The 18,143-nt window shown below is 38.7% G+C and overlaps 2 protein-coding genes across 2 annotated transcripts; both read left to right on the forward strand.

Annotated features, from left to right (window-relative positions):
• Positions 1 to 905: 905 nt before the first annotated feature.
• On the forward strand, positions 906 to 7,797 carry plpp5 (phospholipid phosphatase 5). The gene is made up of 8 exons (XM_046387947.1): positions 906 to 1,072; positions 2,147 to 2,292; positions 2,410 to 2,518; positions 3,045 to 3,135; positions 3,240 to 3,303; positions 3,401 to 3,525; positions 3,759 to 3,929; positions 4,421 to 7,797. The coding sequence occupies exons 2-8, from the start codon at positions 2,222 to 2,224 to the stop codon at positions 4,588 to 4,590; spliced, it is 801 nt and encodes a 266-aa protein (XP_046243903.1). The 5' UTR covers positions 906 to 1,072; positions 2,147 to 2,221; the 3' UTR covers positions 4,591 to 7,797.
• A 454-nt stretch (positions 7,798 to 8,251) lies between these two features.
• Positions 8,252 to 14,233, forward strand: cdc45 (CDC45 cell division cycle 45 homolog (S. cerevisiae)). The gene is made up of 18 exons (XM_046387946.1): positions 8,252 to 8,472; positions 8,655 to 8,714; positions 9,613 to 9,705; positions 9,825 to 9,962; positions 10,218 to 10,364; positions 10,468 to 10,526; positions 10,617 to 10,665; positions 10,914 to 10,975; positions 11,086 to 11,136; positions 11,319 to 11,438; positions 11,543 to 11,674; positions 11,781 to 11,879; positions 11,969 to 12,130; positions 12,257 to 12,395; positions 12,501 to 12,584; positions 12,678 to 12,796; positions 13,461 to 13,537; positions 13,871 to 14,233. Exons 1-18 carry the CDS (start codon positions 8,422 to 8,424, stop codon positions 13,933 to 13,935), a joined length of 1,707 nt encoding a protein of 568 aa, XP_046243902.1. The 5' UTR covers positions 8,252 to 8,421; the 3' UTR covers positions 13,936 to 14,233.
• Positions 14,234 to 18,143: the final 3,910 nt, after the last annotated feature.

Here is an 18,143-nt window from a genome sequence, read left to right on the forward strand (position 1 = left end):
TGTGTGGTTTCTTGTCAGTTTGAGGCTATAATTGAGAAATATAGATCATTGTTGTAATGGCTAAAATTTTTATTGGGTTTACCAATCCAATGACTAAAACTAAACAAATCAAAAAGTTTCAGATAAGAATAATAACAAAATGAACAAAATAAATATGAAAATAAAATAAATATAGAATTAAGGTGTGTTAATTGTGAGATGTTTACCTAAATAAAAGTAATAGGCTAGTAAGAGTGAAATGTTGAAATGTAAATGTACTGTTACATGAGACTGTCAATCCTGTTAAAGTCTAAAAGTCAAAAAAAGTATATGAAGTATAACGCCTTGTTAAATGAGACGAGAAGTGAACAGCATAGTTTAATTGATTTGATAGGAAAATAATGCAAACGTCACTGATGTAATCTCCAGATGGCAACCTGTATAGTGACGTGGCTTGTTGCATCCACATGTCAAGGCAGAAAAAATATCTACACGACCATTTCCGGTTTACAAAGTATTACACAGCCCCAAATTATCCAAACCACCATATTGAGAAATACCATGTTTTGTCAGGCTGTTAATTTAAATAAGATTATGTGCGTATGTAGTTGAAAACAATGGCACTTTTGTTGCCTTGATAAATATTTGCTATGAAGACCACCAAATGGGACCGGCAAATATGTTATACCATAAAAAGAAAAGAGTTTTGACGGTCAAACTGCGAGAGTCTTTATGCCATAGGTCTTAAAGAGATAATTGATTCTTCTAAGCTTGCAGGATGAAATAGTTTAGCAATGAATAATAAATTAATTGGTAATTAACTTGAATCCCGATGGATTTCTACATTTAAGACTTTTATTTTGAAAATCGTAAACTAGATGTAGTTGTGGTGGTGTATATCGACATGCATACACTATGGGTGTAACCGTTAGCTTTACACAGTGCTCATCTCCACTGTGGCATCCCTGTTTCTCTCCAGTCCACATATTCACGACTTCTACCGTCGGCAGAATTAAAGGATGTCGTGGCCTGAATCATGTTACTGGCACATGTTAATATGAGGATAAAGAGATAAATAAACGACCAGTTTGAGGTTAGTATCGCACTGAGGATTCCCTGTTTGGCAATGCGGAAATAAGCCAGATGTCTTGTTTGACAGATGTTGCTAGCTAGCTTAGCTTAGTCTGCTAACGTTTGTTTGTACAACGCTGGCACTTAATGTTAGCTTGTTTTGTTTTGTGTATTTCCAGAGTCTGCCTAGTCCTGCATTTAATGTTGTTATATAATAGTGGGCCTGATGTTAAGGAACAGCATCTAAATATCAGTGGAAGGCACAGGTGTAGCATGTTGACCTTTAGGAGCTATGTAAAATGCTGAAAAGAATCTTTTACATTATTTATATATTTTAGCAAAGTAGAGATGGTGGGGGCATATTGTAGAAAGGAGAACATTTTTAATGGGAGTAGTTTTTTTTTCCTAATTGGTATAAGAGACAACTAAAATCTAAGGACAAGGGTCAGTAACCTCTGCTGATGTGGGACTACAAAGCCCACTCACAGATTGTTTGTGACATTGGGTTTTAAACCTGACTGTGATTTGAAATTTTTCTTATGTTTGCTCCTTTTACATTAACAGAAAAAGGAGCATCAACCCTTAATAATTTTCTATGGTAATAATTTTTAAGGGTGTAAGAAATAGGTTTACAGGCCAGTATATCAACCAGTATGAGCTTTTCACAGATTCAGTTTATCCGTTAAAGTCTAAATAAAAAATGTTTGTGTTCTGAGTTTATGTAAAAAATATATATCTGCCAATATGTTGTCAGTGGATTTTTTAAACTCTCATATATGAATGTTTGTATTCCCAAAAATCCAGTATCCCCCAGAATATCAGGAAGTTGAAGTAGGAGGGAAAAAATGCCCATGCAAAGCAAAGTCAGTCTTTTCTTTACCTCAGATAATCCACCAAGAGTACAGAGAAGAGATATTTGTTCTATTTACTAAATGAGACTTCATGTAACTGATATGTATAGTAATTAGATTTACTGTTTCCATTGCATACTCACAAGCTCTCATACCTCTTTTCATACTAGTCCTGTTTTTCCTTTCAACACCCAATTTATTGACATGAACGGAAACACAGCTCTTCATTTTTTTTCCATACCCAGTTAAATTAAGTGAAATTGAAGTGGAGTGATGATGTTTGCTGTTGACTGAAGTCTCACTCAAAGTCAAGAAGCAAAATGAAGAGGAGGCTGCTTCGTGGTTTCCTGTCGGAGGTTTCTGTCCGGATGGTGCTGTTAGTTATATTCCTGTAAGTAAATCCACCTCTGAATGACTTGCTTAATTGCTTTATGGATCCATAATTTAATAGACACGCATTGTTTTATTGAGGGCAAGCAAACAGATAGCTCTTTCCATGTTTGTGTAGTGTGACAGAGCAGCTTCCTCCTTTCTACCGTGAGATCCAGTCAGAGGAGATGTGGTTGTATAAATTCCATCGTGTGGAGAGAGACCACGTGCCCACCTCTCTTATGTTTGTAAGTGATTTGTATGCATGCCTCTGAGTTCAAATCAAACTTGATAAATCCCTCAGCTCGGTTTTGTCCTCTCTCACCTTTTCACTGACAACAGTCAGTAAAGCATACAGAGGATGGGAACACATTTCCACTTCACTGACCCACTGTTTCCATTACAGTTTGAACATCAATTTGTAAGGATGGGACAGTTGCTTCAGATGAGTTAATGTACCACAGTAAATTTCATGTCGTTTATTTTTGTGAAAAGCTTCATTGTGTGATAAAGCACTGCAGTTTTCTTAAATGAATCCCTGTTTTCAAATGCAGTACTGCTCAGCAACATCATTACTTTGACAGAGATGGTGAACGTAAATGTTTATTGTACTGCCATAGATTTGACCTGACCAATGCAAATAAGTCAACTTGATTTTCATTCTGTGGTGAAATAAATGGAAACCAGTGCTGCCTGAAAAGTCTATATAAACTGCTGTGTACTTACCAAAGACTGTAATAATTTTGTTTTCATGCTCTCCTTCGTCTGCATCAGAGTGTGGCAGTTTTCACCCCACTGATTGTAATCGTGATTTTCACCTTTCTGAAGAAGGCAGAGCGAGGAGATCTAAAGGAGGCCACTCTGGGTATGAAAGCTGTATACAAACATTTGGCTTTTCAAACTTAAACAAAACTATTTGTTTTGTTTTTGTCTAAGATGACTTATCTGTTGCTTCCCTCTGTCATCCAGCTGTGACTCTGACCCTGGTGCTGAATGGAGTTTTCACCAACGTCATTAAGCTTGTTGTTGGCAGGTAAATATGGTTCGCAGCATAGCAGATGGTAATGAAAGCCATTGTCGCAGTGGATAAAACCATAAATCTGTCCTCTCTGTGTTTGTTTCTGTCTCAGGCCACGGCCAGACTTCTTCTATCGCTGTTTTCCAGATGGTCAGATGAACCTGGAATTGCGCTGCAGTGGTGACCCAGATGTTGTAATGGAGGGCAGGAAGAGCTTTCCCAGCGGACACTCCTCCTGTAAGTGCCTTTTATGTTTAAATATGCCTCAATAGCTGGTACATTTTCATCTGCAGATGTAGTGTATTTTAGCCTTCAGGCTCTTATCTTGTTGTATTAGTAAGAGAGTGCCTCTCCATTTCTAACCCCTTGCGCGTTCTCTATTTGTTTTGATCTCTTTGAGTTCCTTCTTTTTCTGTCTAAGACTTTGTCTGGCTCTGATCACTGTTTCAATCCTTTCTCCTTGGTCGTAGTTGCTTTTGCAGGTTTGGGTTTCACGGCGCTGTATATCGCAGGAAAGCTGCGCTGCTTCAATGCAGCTGGCCAAGGCAGAGCGTGGCGGCTGTGTGCTTTCCTCACACCACTACTCGTCGCGACAGCGATTGCCCTCTCGAGAACCTGCGACTACAAACACCACTGGCAAGGTCAGAGTCACAGAAATGCTGAGAATGACACAGTGCATTGTGTAAAAAACTTAAACATTTACATGAGATGGTGACCAATAGCGGTTTTGCACATCTAGTGAGGAAATATGATGTTTTAAGAGGTGAGTCAACTTACAACAACCTGTGCAGCAGGGTTGATCTCATCTACACTTCTCCTTTTGTGAACTTATCATAAATGACATAGTCTTATTATTCACATGTCATATTCTGATTCTGATTCTGATATTTATGCATGCTCTGAATGGATGATTCTTGTTTTAACAACCAGGAAGTAAAAAAAGTTCTCCCACAGATCAGTAACGGATCAGTAAAGTATTTCTGATTCTGGGGATTCTGGAAACAAATAAAATATTGGTTCATTTTATCATGTGTGCTTGAAAGGTCATATAGTTTGGTCACTTCTTGTAACACTGTGAAGATATTTTACCCAAGGAACCTGTAAAAGTTCTTCTTCTCTCTCCTTCATATAGATGTATTAGTGGGTTCTCTGCTGGGTCTTGCCTTTGCCTGGCTGTGTTATAGACAGCACTACCCTCCACTTCAGGACCCTGACTGCCACAGACCTCTTCGTCACAGAGAGACTGTTCCTGCTGCACAAGAGCGTAAACTGGCCAACTCCAACTACATCCTTCCCCTGTAGAGCGCCTGTAACTGGATCACAGTCTTTACTGGTGTCATGTATTCAGGGTTAAATGGTGATCCTTTTAATTCTGGTTTCCACACCCTTAGGGCTGGGTAGTATATCAATATTTATCATTGTAGCTGTACTGTGTAAATTTTTTTGTGTGGTGAAAAGTAAGGTCAGATAATCCTGAAAGTCACACATTTCTTTTGATTGATTTTTCAGACATTTGAGAGTTGCTGTAAGTAACAACTCCAATTGAACAGTTCAACGTGCTGGACTTCAACTACATATACAACTTGAAGTGTGAATTTCTAAATCTAAATGGACATTATTACTTACAACATTTACAAGTATTGAAGGGCCTGGTGAATACCGTGACACATACTAATATCCATCCAACCCTACACACTCTGTGTATTGTGCCTATATTGTAGATCACATTGCTTCAAAGGCTCACAATAGCTTAGCAGGTTAACTACACAAGCACTGCACTAGTAGTCCACTGCCCACCAGTCAATGGCTCACCTGCTGTGAGGCAGTTTCTAATTTTAGATCACTATTTTGCGATTGTTTTTTAAACTTTTTCAGTAAACAGGGTTGAGACTTGAAAAATCTACAGTATTGGATGTTTGTGCTTGAATGTTCATGACTGGATTTGGGAAACTTGGTGCATAGAATTGGAGCTCCACAAAGATGAGGCAATAAATCAATTAGTCAATGGACAGAAAATTAATCAACTACAATTCTGATAATTGATTTATCTTTTATTTAATTTATCAGCCAGTAATGTAAAACATTTGTTTGCAGCTTATCAAATGTAAAGTTTTTTGTCATTTTAAATTGAATATATCAGGGTTGGACTGTCCATAAGACAATACGAGCAATTTGAAGTGAAAAATTCAGATTTGTTATTTTTTTGTAATTTTTTAACCTTTATCAGTCTAAATTATTAATCAAACATTTAAAATACAGTAGTTAAACTATTAGGCATAACTAAAACAATCAATATTTCTAACCCAAGCTCAAACAATTCCAATTATTTACAATTGAAAACTTTTAACTGCATCTCAAAGCCCTCTTCAGCGAATGGAGTTGGTTCCAGTGTGATCACAAGCCGTAAATTTAAAATAACAAATATGGCTGGAAAAAAAAATAGATTCAAGGAGGGCATCCTTGAGCCTGTACAGGGGCTACAATCTCCACTGTATGTAACCACTTAAAATCATGTGTCTGAATGTTTAAATTTAGGTAAGATACCAGTTGATACCACTTGAACCAGCTGAACTCACTAAGGGAGACTGAGATAAGGTTGAATGTTCAATATAATCATGGGCTCATGGTACATACCAGCATATGACCCATTCCTGTCTGAAAGCATACATTTAGTTGCCTTTATGTGTAAAGCAGGATAATCAAAACCACTTTTCACGTCTTTGATCACCGCGGTTCAGCCCTACTGCCTCTGACTTGAGCGCTTTAAATCTCCCTGTCTTCCTATATTATATTTTGAATGTTTTCATTCACGGATAGTTTTATTCAAATCTGGATAGGATTCATATGCCCAGTCAAGTATAATGCCCTGATGTAGCAGTTCCACTCATCTCTTCACACAGTGTTGGCTGTAGTTTAAAAATAAAAAAAGTAAAAGTAATCACATCTCCACAGTACATCTGCTAGTATGTCCACAAGTTAAAATGACTGTAAAAGAACTATGAGATAAATGTTTTGCTACATCACTGGTCTCAGGCTTACTGTAGGTCCGGTTTTCGTTACTGCACGCTCTCCTGGCTGCCAACCCGTCTAAAGTGTGAATGTTGACCAGAGGTGGATAGACGTGGTGTATAGGTGTTCATTGCTGGAGTGACAGTGGAACCAGATCTTTCTGATCAACCTGAGTGAGATCGGACTGTAACCACTTCAGGTGATGGTGCTAGCCTCCCAGTGCTCCTGCTGGCAAGGCTTTCAGTCCTGTTAATAGTTTTATTGGCATGTAAAATTTGGTGTAAAAGTTTGTGCTTTTTTTTCTTTCTTTCTTTTTTTTGTTCCAACAACTGTCATTTTAAAACGGTGAACTTTCTTGTTAAATTTTGTCCTGTTTTATCTTTTGGTTCATTTTTGTAAAGTTGGTTTTCAAATGGAAGGAACATGCCAGCTGTTATGTGTGATGTGACTGTTTGTGCAAGTTGAAACACAAGAAACAACCAAATCTCTTATGTTTCTGTTGGTGCATGAAACCAGACAAAGTTTTGCAGGGTCAAAGCACTTTTGCTTGTTGCTGTGAAGCAAGCGTAAAGCAGCTGGGTCACAGTGTCTTTAGACCAAACTTGGCAGGAAAAAAACTGATGAATTTGTGCCTTTGTTTACTACATTATTTTATTACTCTGAATGAAGTATATATTGCATGTTGCGGTGTTTCATCTCTGTCATGTTGGCTCTGTTCTCAATCTTTTTTTTTTTATTGTTTTACAGTGTATAGAGGTCAGTTGGGAAGACACTACATGATGTTTAAATGTGGCATGCTGCCTTTCCTTACCTCAGAAAAAATCTTCACTTTCCATAGATTTTGTTGCTGATGGGTTCAAGTGTAAAGATTTCATGGTGGAAATGTCAAATTTACAACAGAGTAGCCAAGAGGAGGAAAAACTTGAATTTTTACAAAACTTTGAGACAAATTAGTATCTTAATTTACTCAGTCTTGCAGGTATTTATGAGATGATGTACAGGTCTAAGTGTATTTAATTTTGGGATATGTAAGAATTAACTTGAATTTTCAATATTTATATGTCTACCTTAAATGTTGTAGTGTTATTTTATGGAAATAGAAATAATGTTTATGGGCACATGGGTTTCTTTGGTATCTGTCAGACAAAAAACAATTGGTTAGACTGCTGCATTTTGGTAGAATCTTGCACGTTTCACAGCTTAAGAGCAACATACTTTCCTCATTACATTTCCTAAACTTCTTATATTTCCATCCATTTCTATGAATTTGTGATTTTCAGCACATGTATACTGTATCAGGCTGGTGGTCATGTCTGCTCTTCTTCAGATTTATTGTCACAATGAGGGATTATACCAAAACTTGCCTGCTTTATTTGTGTCATGCTCAGCCTAATTTAACTTGGCCTGCAGGACCGCATACAGTATCCTTATTGTACATGTTGTGATGCTTTTAATGAATCTTTGAGTGACACTAAATGGTGTTTCTAAATAACATTGCAATACCCACTGTCCTTTGTTTATTTCTTTTGAACCATCTTGTTTCATAGATAGATATACTTTATTGATCTCAAAAGGGAAATTGTTGATGTGTGATGATTACAAGCATATGCCAAATATTTTTCTATTCTATTCTAAATATTTTTCTTTCTTTCTCTAAAGCTGCAATCTCTCAGGGTTTTTGTATTAATTTGTATTCATTAATAGAATAAAAATCGGCATACTGTAAAAGTGACCAACCAGTCACTAAAGCCATTGAATATATGTGCTTAAGTAAAAAGTATAATACTTCTTTCAAGCGGAGTAGAAGCATAGAGTATGATAGAATGGAAATTCTCATGTAAACGTCTGGATGACATGTTTTTCTTTGGCTCTTTGTTTGCAAGCAACTTTGTTTTCTCAACATGGCGGGCGTGGCGAGCGTTTGACGTGCGTTAATTTCATCGCTATGATTGGTGGGCTGTGACGTAGAGCTTTGGCGCCACATTTCCAACAAGGAACACAGTACCGCAGCAAAGGAGCTCTATGTCTGACAGCAAACCAAAATAATCTGACGTTCTTGCCACATTAGTGTTGTTTTATCGGAGTTGTCTCGTCTTAAAAGTTATTAACCCATTTCAAAGTAAAATGTTCATCACCGACATAAGAAAGGAATTTTATGAAGTTGTTGCCAACCAGGTAAGTTGTTAGAGCTAGCTAACTGTAAACTTAGGTTAGCTAACTTGAATCATGAAGGACTGCTAATGCTACGTAATGTAGCTGATAGGCACCTTGTCAGTTATAAGTTGGAGATGCAAAGTATTTATGCCACATGGTATACTTGACTAAACAAAATCTCTCGTACATTACTTTGCTTTCAGAGAGTCGCACTCTTGGTGGCATCGGACATCGACGCTCTCTGCGCCTGTAAGATACTGCAGGTAAGATAATAAGCTAACTGTTAGCAAACAGTTAATAAAACCTCTGTTCAGGCTCAGAAAGCTGGTTTGTGTTGGCTCAGCTTTATCTGCAGGATCATGTGAGCACAGATGGAGATCGCTTCAAATAAAATGTTATGTATCCTGCTCAGTAAGTAAGCCCCGGCTTAGCTTATTTTGTTTCATGAATTCTTTAGCTCTGTGGTTAGTCTTCCTTTTTTGCACCTCGTTTAGTTAGTATAACTGCTATGTGAGTCAGTTATAATTGTTTAGCAGCTTCCTTTTTTGTATAATGTCTGGTGTTTACGTCTCTAAATGTTGTGTACTTTTGCACATTCCCTGGCCAGTATTTGCACATTCCTGCACAGCTCTCTCATTTATAAAATTAGTTATATTGTACTTATTTTTGTTAAATACAGTAATATTTATTTTCATATTTTATCTCTAGTTTTTCCCAATTATGTTTATGCTTCTTGAGTTGCAATACTTGCCTTTTATATATATATTTTTTTATTTTAATATTTTCTACTCACTATGCTTCTTGTTACACATTGACATTTAAAGGCAGATTTCTTCATTGTGAAGACCTACTAGGCAATAAACCTGATTCTTATTCAGTAACCGTGTGTGCACTTTTAAACTGATTTCAGGATTAGGGGATCGTTTGAAACTTTACTAGGGTAATGTAAAATCACACAAATTTTTATCTTGTAGATAAACATTTCTACAATTAAATGAATTTCCAAATACATTAAATTTTAAGATACGTTACAGGCTTTGATTTCAGCGACACTATCAGTCAGCATTCAGTGTTCCTGTGTCTTATTTGTCAGTGAAATGCTAACAATGAATTGTAAAAATTTAACAATATTTGCTGAATCTTTTTTTCCCTCATAACCAGGCACTGTTCCACTGTGACCAGGTCCAGTATACACTTGTGCCAGTTTCAGGCTGGCAGGACCTTGGCACTGCCTTCCTTGAACACAAAGAGCAGGTATGATCCAATCTGACCTGAGTTCGCAAGTAACCAAATAAAGAAGAAAGAAATGTTGAGGTTTGCCATACTGTGACCATAAACTAAATTCATTATTTTGGTTGTATGGTATGTTGTAGTTCCGCCACTTTGTTCTTATCAACTGCGGTGCAAATGTTGACCTCCTTGAGATGCTGCAGCCAGATGATGACACCATCTTCTTCATCTGTGACACTCACCGGCCCGTAGATGTGGTCAATGTCTACAATGACACCCAGGTGAATTATAATCCATCCACATCTCAAAATATTTAAAATAAAGGAAGCAAATTTGGACAACATATTGAAAAGTTAATTTTGAATGTGCTGCATTGATTTTGTTTATTGAATTGTGCATTGATTGAGTGCTTTCTCCTGTGTAGCTCTTGCACTTTGTTAGTGACATCAAAGTATTAAACCACATCTCAATGCAAACTGTGCTGCCAAGACATCTGGAATTTAACATTGTGTAAACGCCTGTCTTCTCATCACCAGATAAAGCTACTAATTAAACAGGATGATGACCTTGGTGTGCCCTCATATGATGACATCTTTCGAGATGAAGATGATGAGGACGGAGGTGACTCTGGAAATGAGAGTGAAGGCTCAGAGCCATCCGGGAAACGGAGGAGGTTTGATGAAGTACGTATTGAACAGAATGAGAATACACCCCTGAAATAAATCAGAACCACACTGACTTGACTAATGATATGTTGATGTGTAAGTATATTTCATGTCATTGCAGGGGGCAGTTGAGAGGAGAATTGAAAGGCAGCGAGCTAAGAGGGAGTGGGAGGCACGAAGGTAAAGTGTTTTAAAAGAGATGTGGAGAAGCTGTTTGTCTTATAGCTAGTACAATTTCTAAACTGATGCTGATGTTTTTTAACTTCTCAGGAGGGAAATCTTGTTTGACTACGAACAGTATGAATATCATGGAACTTCTGTGAGTAGTCACTTTTTATTGGTTTTGAATCCTGAAAGCCCAAGATGAGCATGGATAATGCATGAAATGATTTGCATGTCTTAATCTTGCACAAAGCTATTAAATAGTAACAAGATATTTGCATCTGCATTTGCATGTCATAGTTCACTGTGCATAGTTGTGTTAGATAGCTGACTTACTTTGGACATATTCTGTTGTTATTCCCAAATGAATTTCTAAATACAAATGTTTCCATGTGTGTCTATCAGGCTGCAATGATGTTTTTTGAGCTGGCGTGGGTGTTGACTAAAGACACCAAAGACATGCTCTGGTAAGCTATTTAATAAAATTCTGTTGTTGCAATGACATAACCATTGTGAAAATACACATCACACCTTACAATTTGGTAGATGTAGACTGTTGAGGCTTTTATCTCTACAGGTGGGCCATCATTGGGCTGACAGACCAGTGGGTTCATGATAAAGTCACACAGTAAGAATGGCTTCAGAATATTTCAAAACATAATACAGTGATTCCCTCTTTTAACAGGGGGACTCATGGCTGCAGAGTCATTCATAGATATTTGGTTTGTTATTTGTTACAGTATGCATATACTATGTTTGCATCAACGTGTTTACCCACCCTGAACTGTTTTTTGCCATGTTCCTATTTAGTATGAAGTATGTGACCGACGTTGCCACAATGCAGCGGCACGTTTCCCGGCATAACCATCGAAATGAGGATGAGGAGAATTCCCTGTCTATTGACTGTATGAGGATCTCCTTTGAATATGAGTATCCCTAATTGACATGTTATCACTATGCATCTTTCTGTCCCAGCTTGCTTGTACAAACACTGTAGCTCTTTTCTTTGAGTTTTCCTTAAACTTCTGCTTCAGCCTTCGCCTAACCCTCTACCAGCACTGGTCCCTGTATGAGAGCATCTGTAATTCCTGTTACACGTCATGCCACTTTAAGCTTTGGACATTAAATGGACAAAAGAAACTCCAGGAGTTCCTCGCTGACATGGGGTAAGTGCTGAGAAGTGAAACATTTATGAACAGATGTCTTTTAATGAATGGTATTCGATCTGAGTGTGATGGGAAATAATGATACTAACTGAGTGATATTTAACAGGCTACCTCTGAAGCAAGTGAGGCAGAAATTCAACTCCATGGACATGTCAATCAAAGAGAATCTAAGGGACGTGATTGAGGAGTCTTCCAATAAATACGGGTATGGAGCTAGTAACAATTTGTTACACTTGGATGCGTTTAATGACAGAGGCTGAAATGATTTGTCTTGTTTTCTTTCCCCTCCGCCAGTATGAAGGATATTCGCATCCAGACATTTGGCGTGCACTTTGGCTTCAAGAACCGCTTCCTTGCCAGTGACATGGTGCATGCTACTGCTGCCTTGCTGGAAAGCACTGAGAAAGATGAGAGCGACAGTGACAACTTCATCAAGGCTCTGGACTCTCTTTCCAGGTGTGAGGCAGAAACTTGATGTTAGGTAGTTTACTGACCAAAATCCTGATGTTGATAATGATGAAGGGATTTAAAGCTATAGAATGTCTATTTGTGTCTGTCCTCTTTTGGCCTCTTTGTGTGTAGGAGCAACCTTGATTGTCTACATTCAGGCATTGACCTGGCTAAGAAAAAGCTGATAGCCGTCCAGCAGACTGTAGCCAGCTGCATCTGTACCAACCTCATCCTGTCCCAGGGACCTTTCCTCTACTGCTACCTCATGGAGGTATGAGTGCCTGTATGATGTGGAGGTGTGTGTATATGTGGCTGCTTCCTAACAGTACATCCTGCTCAACTCAGTACTTCCCTCCTCCTGCTCTTTCATCTGTAGGGAACACCTGATGTAAAGCTCTTCTCCAAGCCGATGGCCTTGACTTTGCTCAGCAAGTACCTCCTAAAGGCTTTTGTCCATTCTGTAAGTAACTTATTGTGAAAGAAAAAACTTTTACTTGCACTCAAAGCGCCAGTTGCTGGTGTCACTGTTTCACTTGTGATGATTTTGTCATAGACAAGGAACAAGCGCTGCAAACTGCTTCCCCTCATAATGGCTGCTCCCAAGGATGTGGAGAAGGGAACTGTCATTGTTGTGGGAATCCCACCTGAGTCTGAAACATCTGACAAGAAGAAGTAAGCTAAGAATCTACTTGATAAATGGAAATAAATGTTTGTCCAATGTTTTGCATGCAACATAACCTCAAAATATTGACATTAGGACTGTATATTGTAATATTTCATATCTGATGTCGGTTTTGCTACTGGCTCTGCAGACCTGCTTACGAGTACATGTTTTTCTGTGTTGTGTAACGTTTTTAAGAGAAGAGAACACTTTTGTCTCCTGTCATTTTCCAAATTAATCTGTTTCAAATTGACATCGCAATTCTAAAAGCATTAAAAAAATTATCCATATTCAAATTTATTCAAATTTTCCTTAATCCTCACGTGTGAGCTGGTAGTTTTGGTATAAAGAAACAATGAGATGTGTTTTAGTAGAGTCCAAGGTGACGTCTTCAGACTGCTCGCTTTGTCTGACCAACAGTTCAAAATCCGAAGATGTTCTATTTACAGTGTGATAATATAAAGAAAAACAGAATCTTAACATTGGCGAAGCTGAGGTCGCAGAATGGTTATTGTTTTTGCTTGGAAATTTACTGGAACAATGAATTTATTATCAGATAAGTTACTCATTTTCTGTTCATTGTTAGCTGCAGCTGTAAAACACGGTTTATATTGTATATATACCAAAAAAAGGACCATCTCCTCAACTCTTATTCTTTTCTCTGTTCTCTGTAAGTTTTTTTGGCCGAGCATTTGAGAAAGCTGCAGAGAGCACCAGCTCCAGAACTCTTCATGACCACTTCGACACTTCAGGTAAGTCATTTCCTTTTTTGTTATGCTGTGCACAAGTCCGCCTAAATATTTTTTATGAAGAGCTGTTGATCTCTGTATCAGACACTAGGTGGCAACCTAGTCTTCATTTGTTGTTGACCTTGAATAGTCAAAGCTCATGAATCGGACAGCTGAACACACTCTCATTGAACACAATGGATTGGATGAGACTCTTTTACTTTATCGTACTTTCTGCAGAGCCGCTTCTCTTCAGTTAATTAAGATTTCACCATCCTCTCTGAAACATTTCTCTCAAACTACCTTCACATTCACTTCTACATTCATTAACTCTTCCCTGTGTTTTTCCCTCTGCAGTTATCGAGCTAAAGACGGAGGACAGGAGCAAGTTTCTGGATGCACTCATCACCCTCCTGTCATGAGAGGAAACGTGCGCATGAGTATTGAGATTGAGTTGTTTGAGTCTCAAACAGCGTAGGTGCTGCTGCTCTTGAAACTGCTTAGTGACATCCAACATGTGTGAGTTCACCAGAACGAAAACTTTATCCATGTTTTAAATCTTTTTATTGGTTTTATGTATATATTGTACAGTCTTTTGTAAATGCGTGGAAGTCTTATTTTTGCTTTTAAATTCTTATAACATTTGTCTTTTATTCCTGTTTATGTATGTGAGAGCCTCATTACATTTTTAAACATGTTAAATAAATCATAGAAAGTTACTTAAATGTTTACCTGTGGTCATGAGGAGTTTAGAGTATGTTAGTTTCTTTTTCCATGAGATTTGAGATAATTATATCAATCAGTGTGATTGTGCAACTGAGTTGAGTGTCATCTTGCTGTAACAAGGAACTGTGAGGTCACATATCTCCTGGCTCTTAATGAAAGATGGCTGATACTTATTACCTCAGCATTTAGAGAAAAAGTTGCACTAAAGTTTTTCACTTCTAATATGAATTTCAGTAGCTCAACTCAGGGTGTATGCCAATACAAAGTATCTTCTCCCCCAATTATAATATGTGTATACCTCAGTAGAATAATTTTGTTTAAGGTGCCACTGATAAAGGAACTATACATGATACATGCATTACAGTTGATTTTCGCACCAGTACTGATCCAGGGTGTCTGATCAGGGCGTCCCACTCTCATCAGTGCCACCACTTGGATATTTCAGTCAGTTAATTCATGAACTGAAAAAAAGACATTTCAGTTGTAACAGTAATCTATGTGGTCAGTCTAAGAATGTCTAAACCTTTATACCTTTTTATAAAAATAGAAAATCTTGAAACACTTGTTTCATAACCCCCACTCATCCAAACTTGCTTCATTCAAGTATTATAAGTAAAAAGTATTAATAAGTTTAAAAAAATAATTAAATAAAATGAATTTTCTATGCTTTAAAAAAAAAAAAGATGGTCCCAGTGACTCGTGAAGAACCACCATTGTTGGATGTGTGCAAAAAAGCCAGAAGAACCCAATCTGTCTTGTGTTTTAAAACAAAGATCTGGCAGAGTTTTGACTCTGGGCAGTCCCAGTATTTTCATCTTAATCCAGTCTTTTGTTTTCCAGACACACAACTTGTATTTCCAGAAAGTAAAGCCGCTCGCACTGTATTTCTCGTGAAAACTATTCGCGGCTTAATGAACTTAACATCTTTTTCTGAGCTCAGCCAGCTCTCATGGGCCAAAGGTGAAGGCTGTGACCTTGGCCCACATTGGAGAATCTAGGCCAGGTCTCCTGGTGATGATTTGTTGTCAGCCCAGAGAGGGACTGGAAATGTGGGGCCTGAGCTGATCTCTGTGGGCTAATTATCAGATCCTTATCACTCTTGGATCAGGATGAGATCATGACTTTCAGAGGGGAAGAGTGTTTGGGTGGTTTGCACAGGAAAGTCTGGACTGAGTGGCAGCAATGGGACTGAAACGTGCCATGAGCTGCATCGAACTGGAGCAAGGGATGTTTACTCAGATGGTCTTATTGTTGTGTGCATCATCATCACTTACAGTAATGATAAGTGGGCGGGGGGGCACTGTGCCTTCTCACAAAAGTATTATTTGTGGAGGATGAAATGCGGATTCTGAGGAACAAAGCTGTTCTGTCGTGTGGTAGTACAACAGAGGAGACTTCTGCATCTCTTGCCAGGTGGCTGCAGGGTGAACTGGCTGGGGTGGGTGTTATCTTTTAGTGTCCTAAAAGAACCTCTTGCTTCTTCTCCTGGGTCAAGTGTTTGAGGACAATTAAGATCTTTAATCATATTGTTTACAGTCACAGCAGAATGATGTTATCCAGGATAAATAATGTCCCCTCAGGAAGCAGTTAGCAGAAACACAGAGAGCTTATAGAAGTTAGTATCATTACCAGGGCGGAGAGACTGTATTTTTAGAGACCTAATTATCTTAAACTGTTGATAAATGTGTCTTTAGTGGAATGCATTTTTCTCCTCCATCCCTTTTTGCCTTCCAGTTTTATTGTTTCTGCTGCATTTTAAACATGTATTGGTTGGTTAAGAAAATCTCACAAAGTCTGTTTAATAGCTGTTCTGGAGCTTTTGATTATATTATATATTTTCATGCAATTGTAGCTCTTCAAGTTTCTTTTTTTCTGTCCTCATGTTAGTTAAAAATCTGAGATTCAGCGTTTACTCTTGGAAAGTAAAATCGAGAAAGCCATTTCACCACATTTAGTTCCTCTAAAAGAACTAAATGTGGTGAAATGGCTTTCTCCACAAAGGAAGAGGCGATGTAACTTGCTAAACAACAGTCACAAGCTGCCATTACGTTGTAAGTGAACTAATCAGATGTCAATTCCACGGCATTGGAATCACCTCTTACACTGGTGTTTTTCTTCTTTCTTTCAATGGCAATTTTAACATAGATATGAACAGAATTATTCAGACACCAAATCATTAAATCTTCCATTTATTTGATGTACCCACAGTGATGCTGTGCAACTGAGAATATTGTTGAAACCAGTCCCCCCCCCCCCCCCCCCCCCCCAAAAAAAAATTTTCAGTCTGGAGAAGTGAAAGCAAGCCTGGATCATGTGAACTCTGTTTAGGGAAGCTGTGTTTTTTGGGCCCCCTGATGTCTATTCAGTGGTTTCAATGGCTTTAAACTGGGATGTGCCAGTGCAAAGCATCTTCAACTTCAGCATCTTCCTACTTGAATCTATACAGTTTTTCATGCTCAGCTTTTGCAAGTTTTTGCCAGTTAAGCGTATTGTTAAGAACTGGAACTTATATCAACCAGGCTACTTTAATATTGATAATTGGATTTAATGTCAGCCTCAACCATCTTTGAATGTGACCATCCAAATGATGCACCCTGGATCTAAGATCTTATTTGGAAAACAGGTTCAGTGCTTGTTTGTTTGTTTCTCAGTTTGTGCATGGTGTTTGAATTGGCAACTTTGAAAATTTAATTTCATGACAACTCAACAAAACCCTAATGCTGATTAAGATCACCGTGATCCAAAGCAAGGAGCAACTTCTAGATGCACCTTCAGCGTGGAGCTTTCTGGAAATGAATTGAACCTCTTGTTTTAGTATTGTTTTCTTTGGTTTCCTGATATGTTTTTTCAAAACTGGTTTAAGCTGTGATCAGGCGAAACGGCTCTTAAATTCGGTCATGTGAGACTGGTCAGTGAGCAGAGACAGGAGTGTCAGCAGTCGGCCTGTTGACGCTCCAGTGCGAGATCCACCTGCTCAGCCCATCAGTTGGCCTTCTCCCCTCAGCCATCAATCACGTCACTCTCCATCCCCCCTCCTGCACCTCTGGTGAAGTGGGGCCACTGCCCTTTCCGCCGCTCTGCATTCGAGGAATGTGGCGTGCAGGGGACCCAACACACACACTGAGGAAAACATACCCCCAAAGGCAGGATCATACAGCCAGTGTGTAGATGTGAAGAGCAGAATTCAAGGCCTCACACTCAAATGGTCACACTGCCTTTACTCCTCAAAGGTGAGTCGCTGAGTGGAGCTTTAATGCATGTTCATGGGAGTAATGATGTGGTAATGAAGGGCTAATGCAGTATTCAGAGCATAATGTGCAAACATTTTTGATGAACAGCCCCTAAAGATCACTTCCAGATAAGTTTTATAGGACAAAAATACCTTGCCCACCAATTTACTTTCAGTACCATTCAGCCTCTGCTACTGGGTGAGAAGCTGCGGGTGATGGGTGTTGATGACGCAAGAATCTCCTGGATTACTGACTACTTGACAGACAGGCCACAGTTTGTCTTTCTGGGAAAATGTTCTGTCTGATGTGGTGGTCAGAAATATACGAGCTTCACAGGGAACTGTGCTTTCTCCCTTCCTCTTCACCTTATGCACCACTGACTTTCAAGTCAGCAAGTACAGGGCACTGGTGGACAACTGTGGGGTGGTCTAAACAGAATCACCTGACACTGAATGTCAACAAGACCAAAGAGATGGTGATTGACTTCAGGAGGAAGAGGACGCCCTCATAGCCACTCAGAGGGGAGGAGGTGGAGGACTACAGATATCAGGGTGTGGTGATCCGCAACAGACTGGACTCTAATACAGAGGCTGTGTACAAGAAGGGGATGAGCACACTCTATTTCCTGAGGAAGCTGAGATCCTTCAACATGTGCAGCAAGATGTTGGAAATTT

Source organism: Scatophagus argus, chromosome 4, assembly GCF_020382885.2.
Source record: "Scatophagus argus isolate fScaArg1 chromosome 4, fScaArg1.pri, whole genome shotgun sequence".
Lineage (NCBI taxonomy): Eukaryota > Metazoa > Chordata > Actinopteri > Scatophagidae > Scatophagus > Scatophagus argus.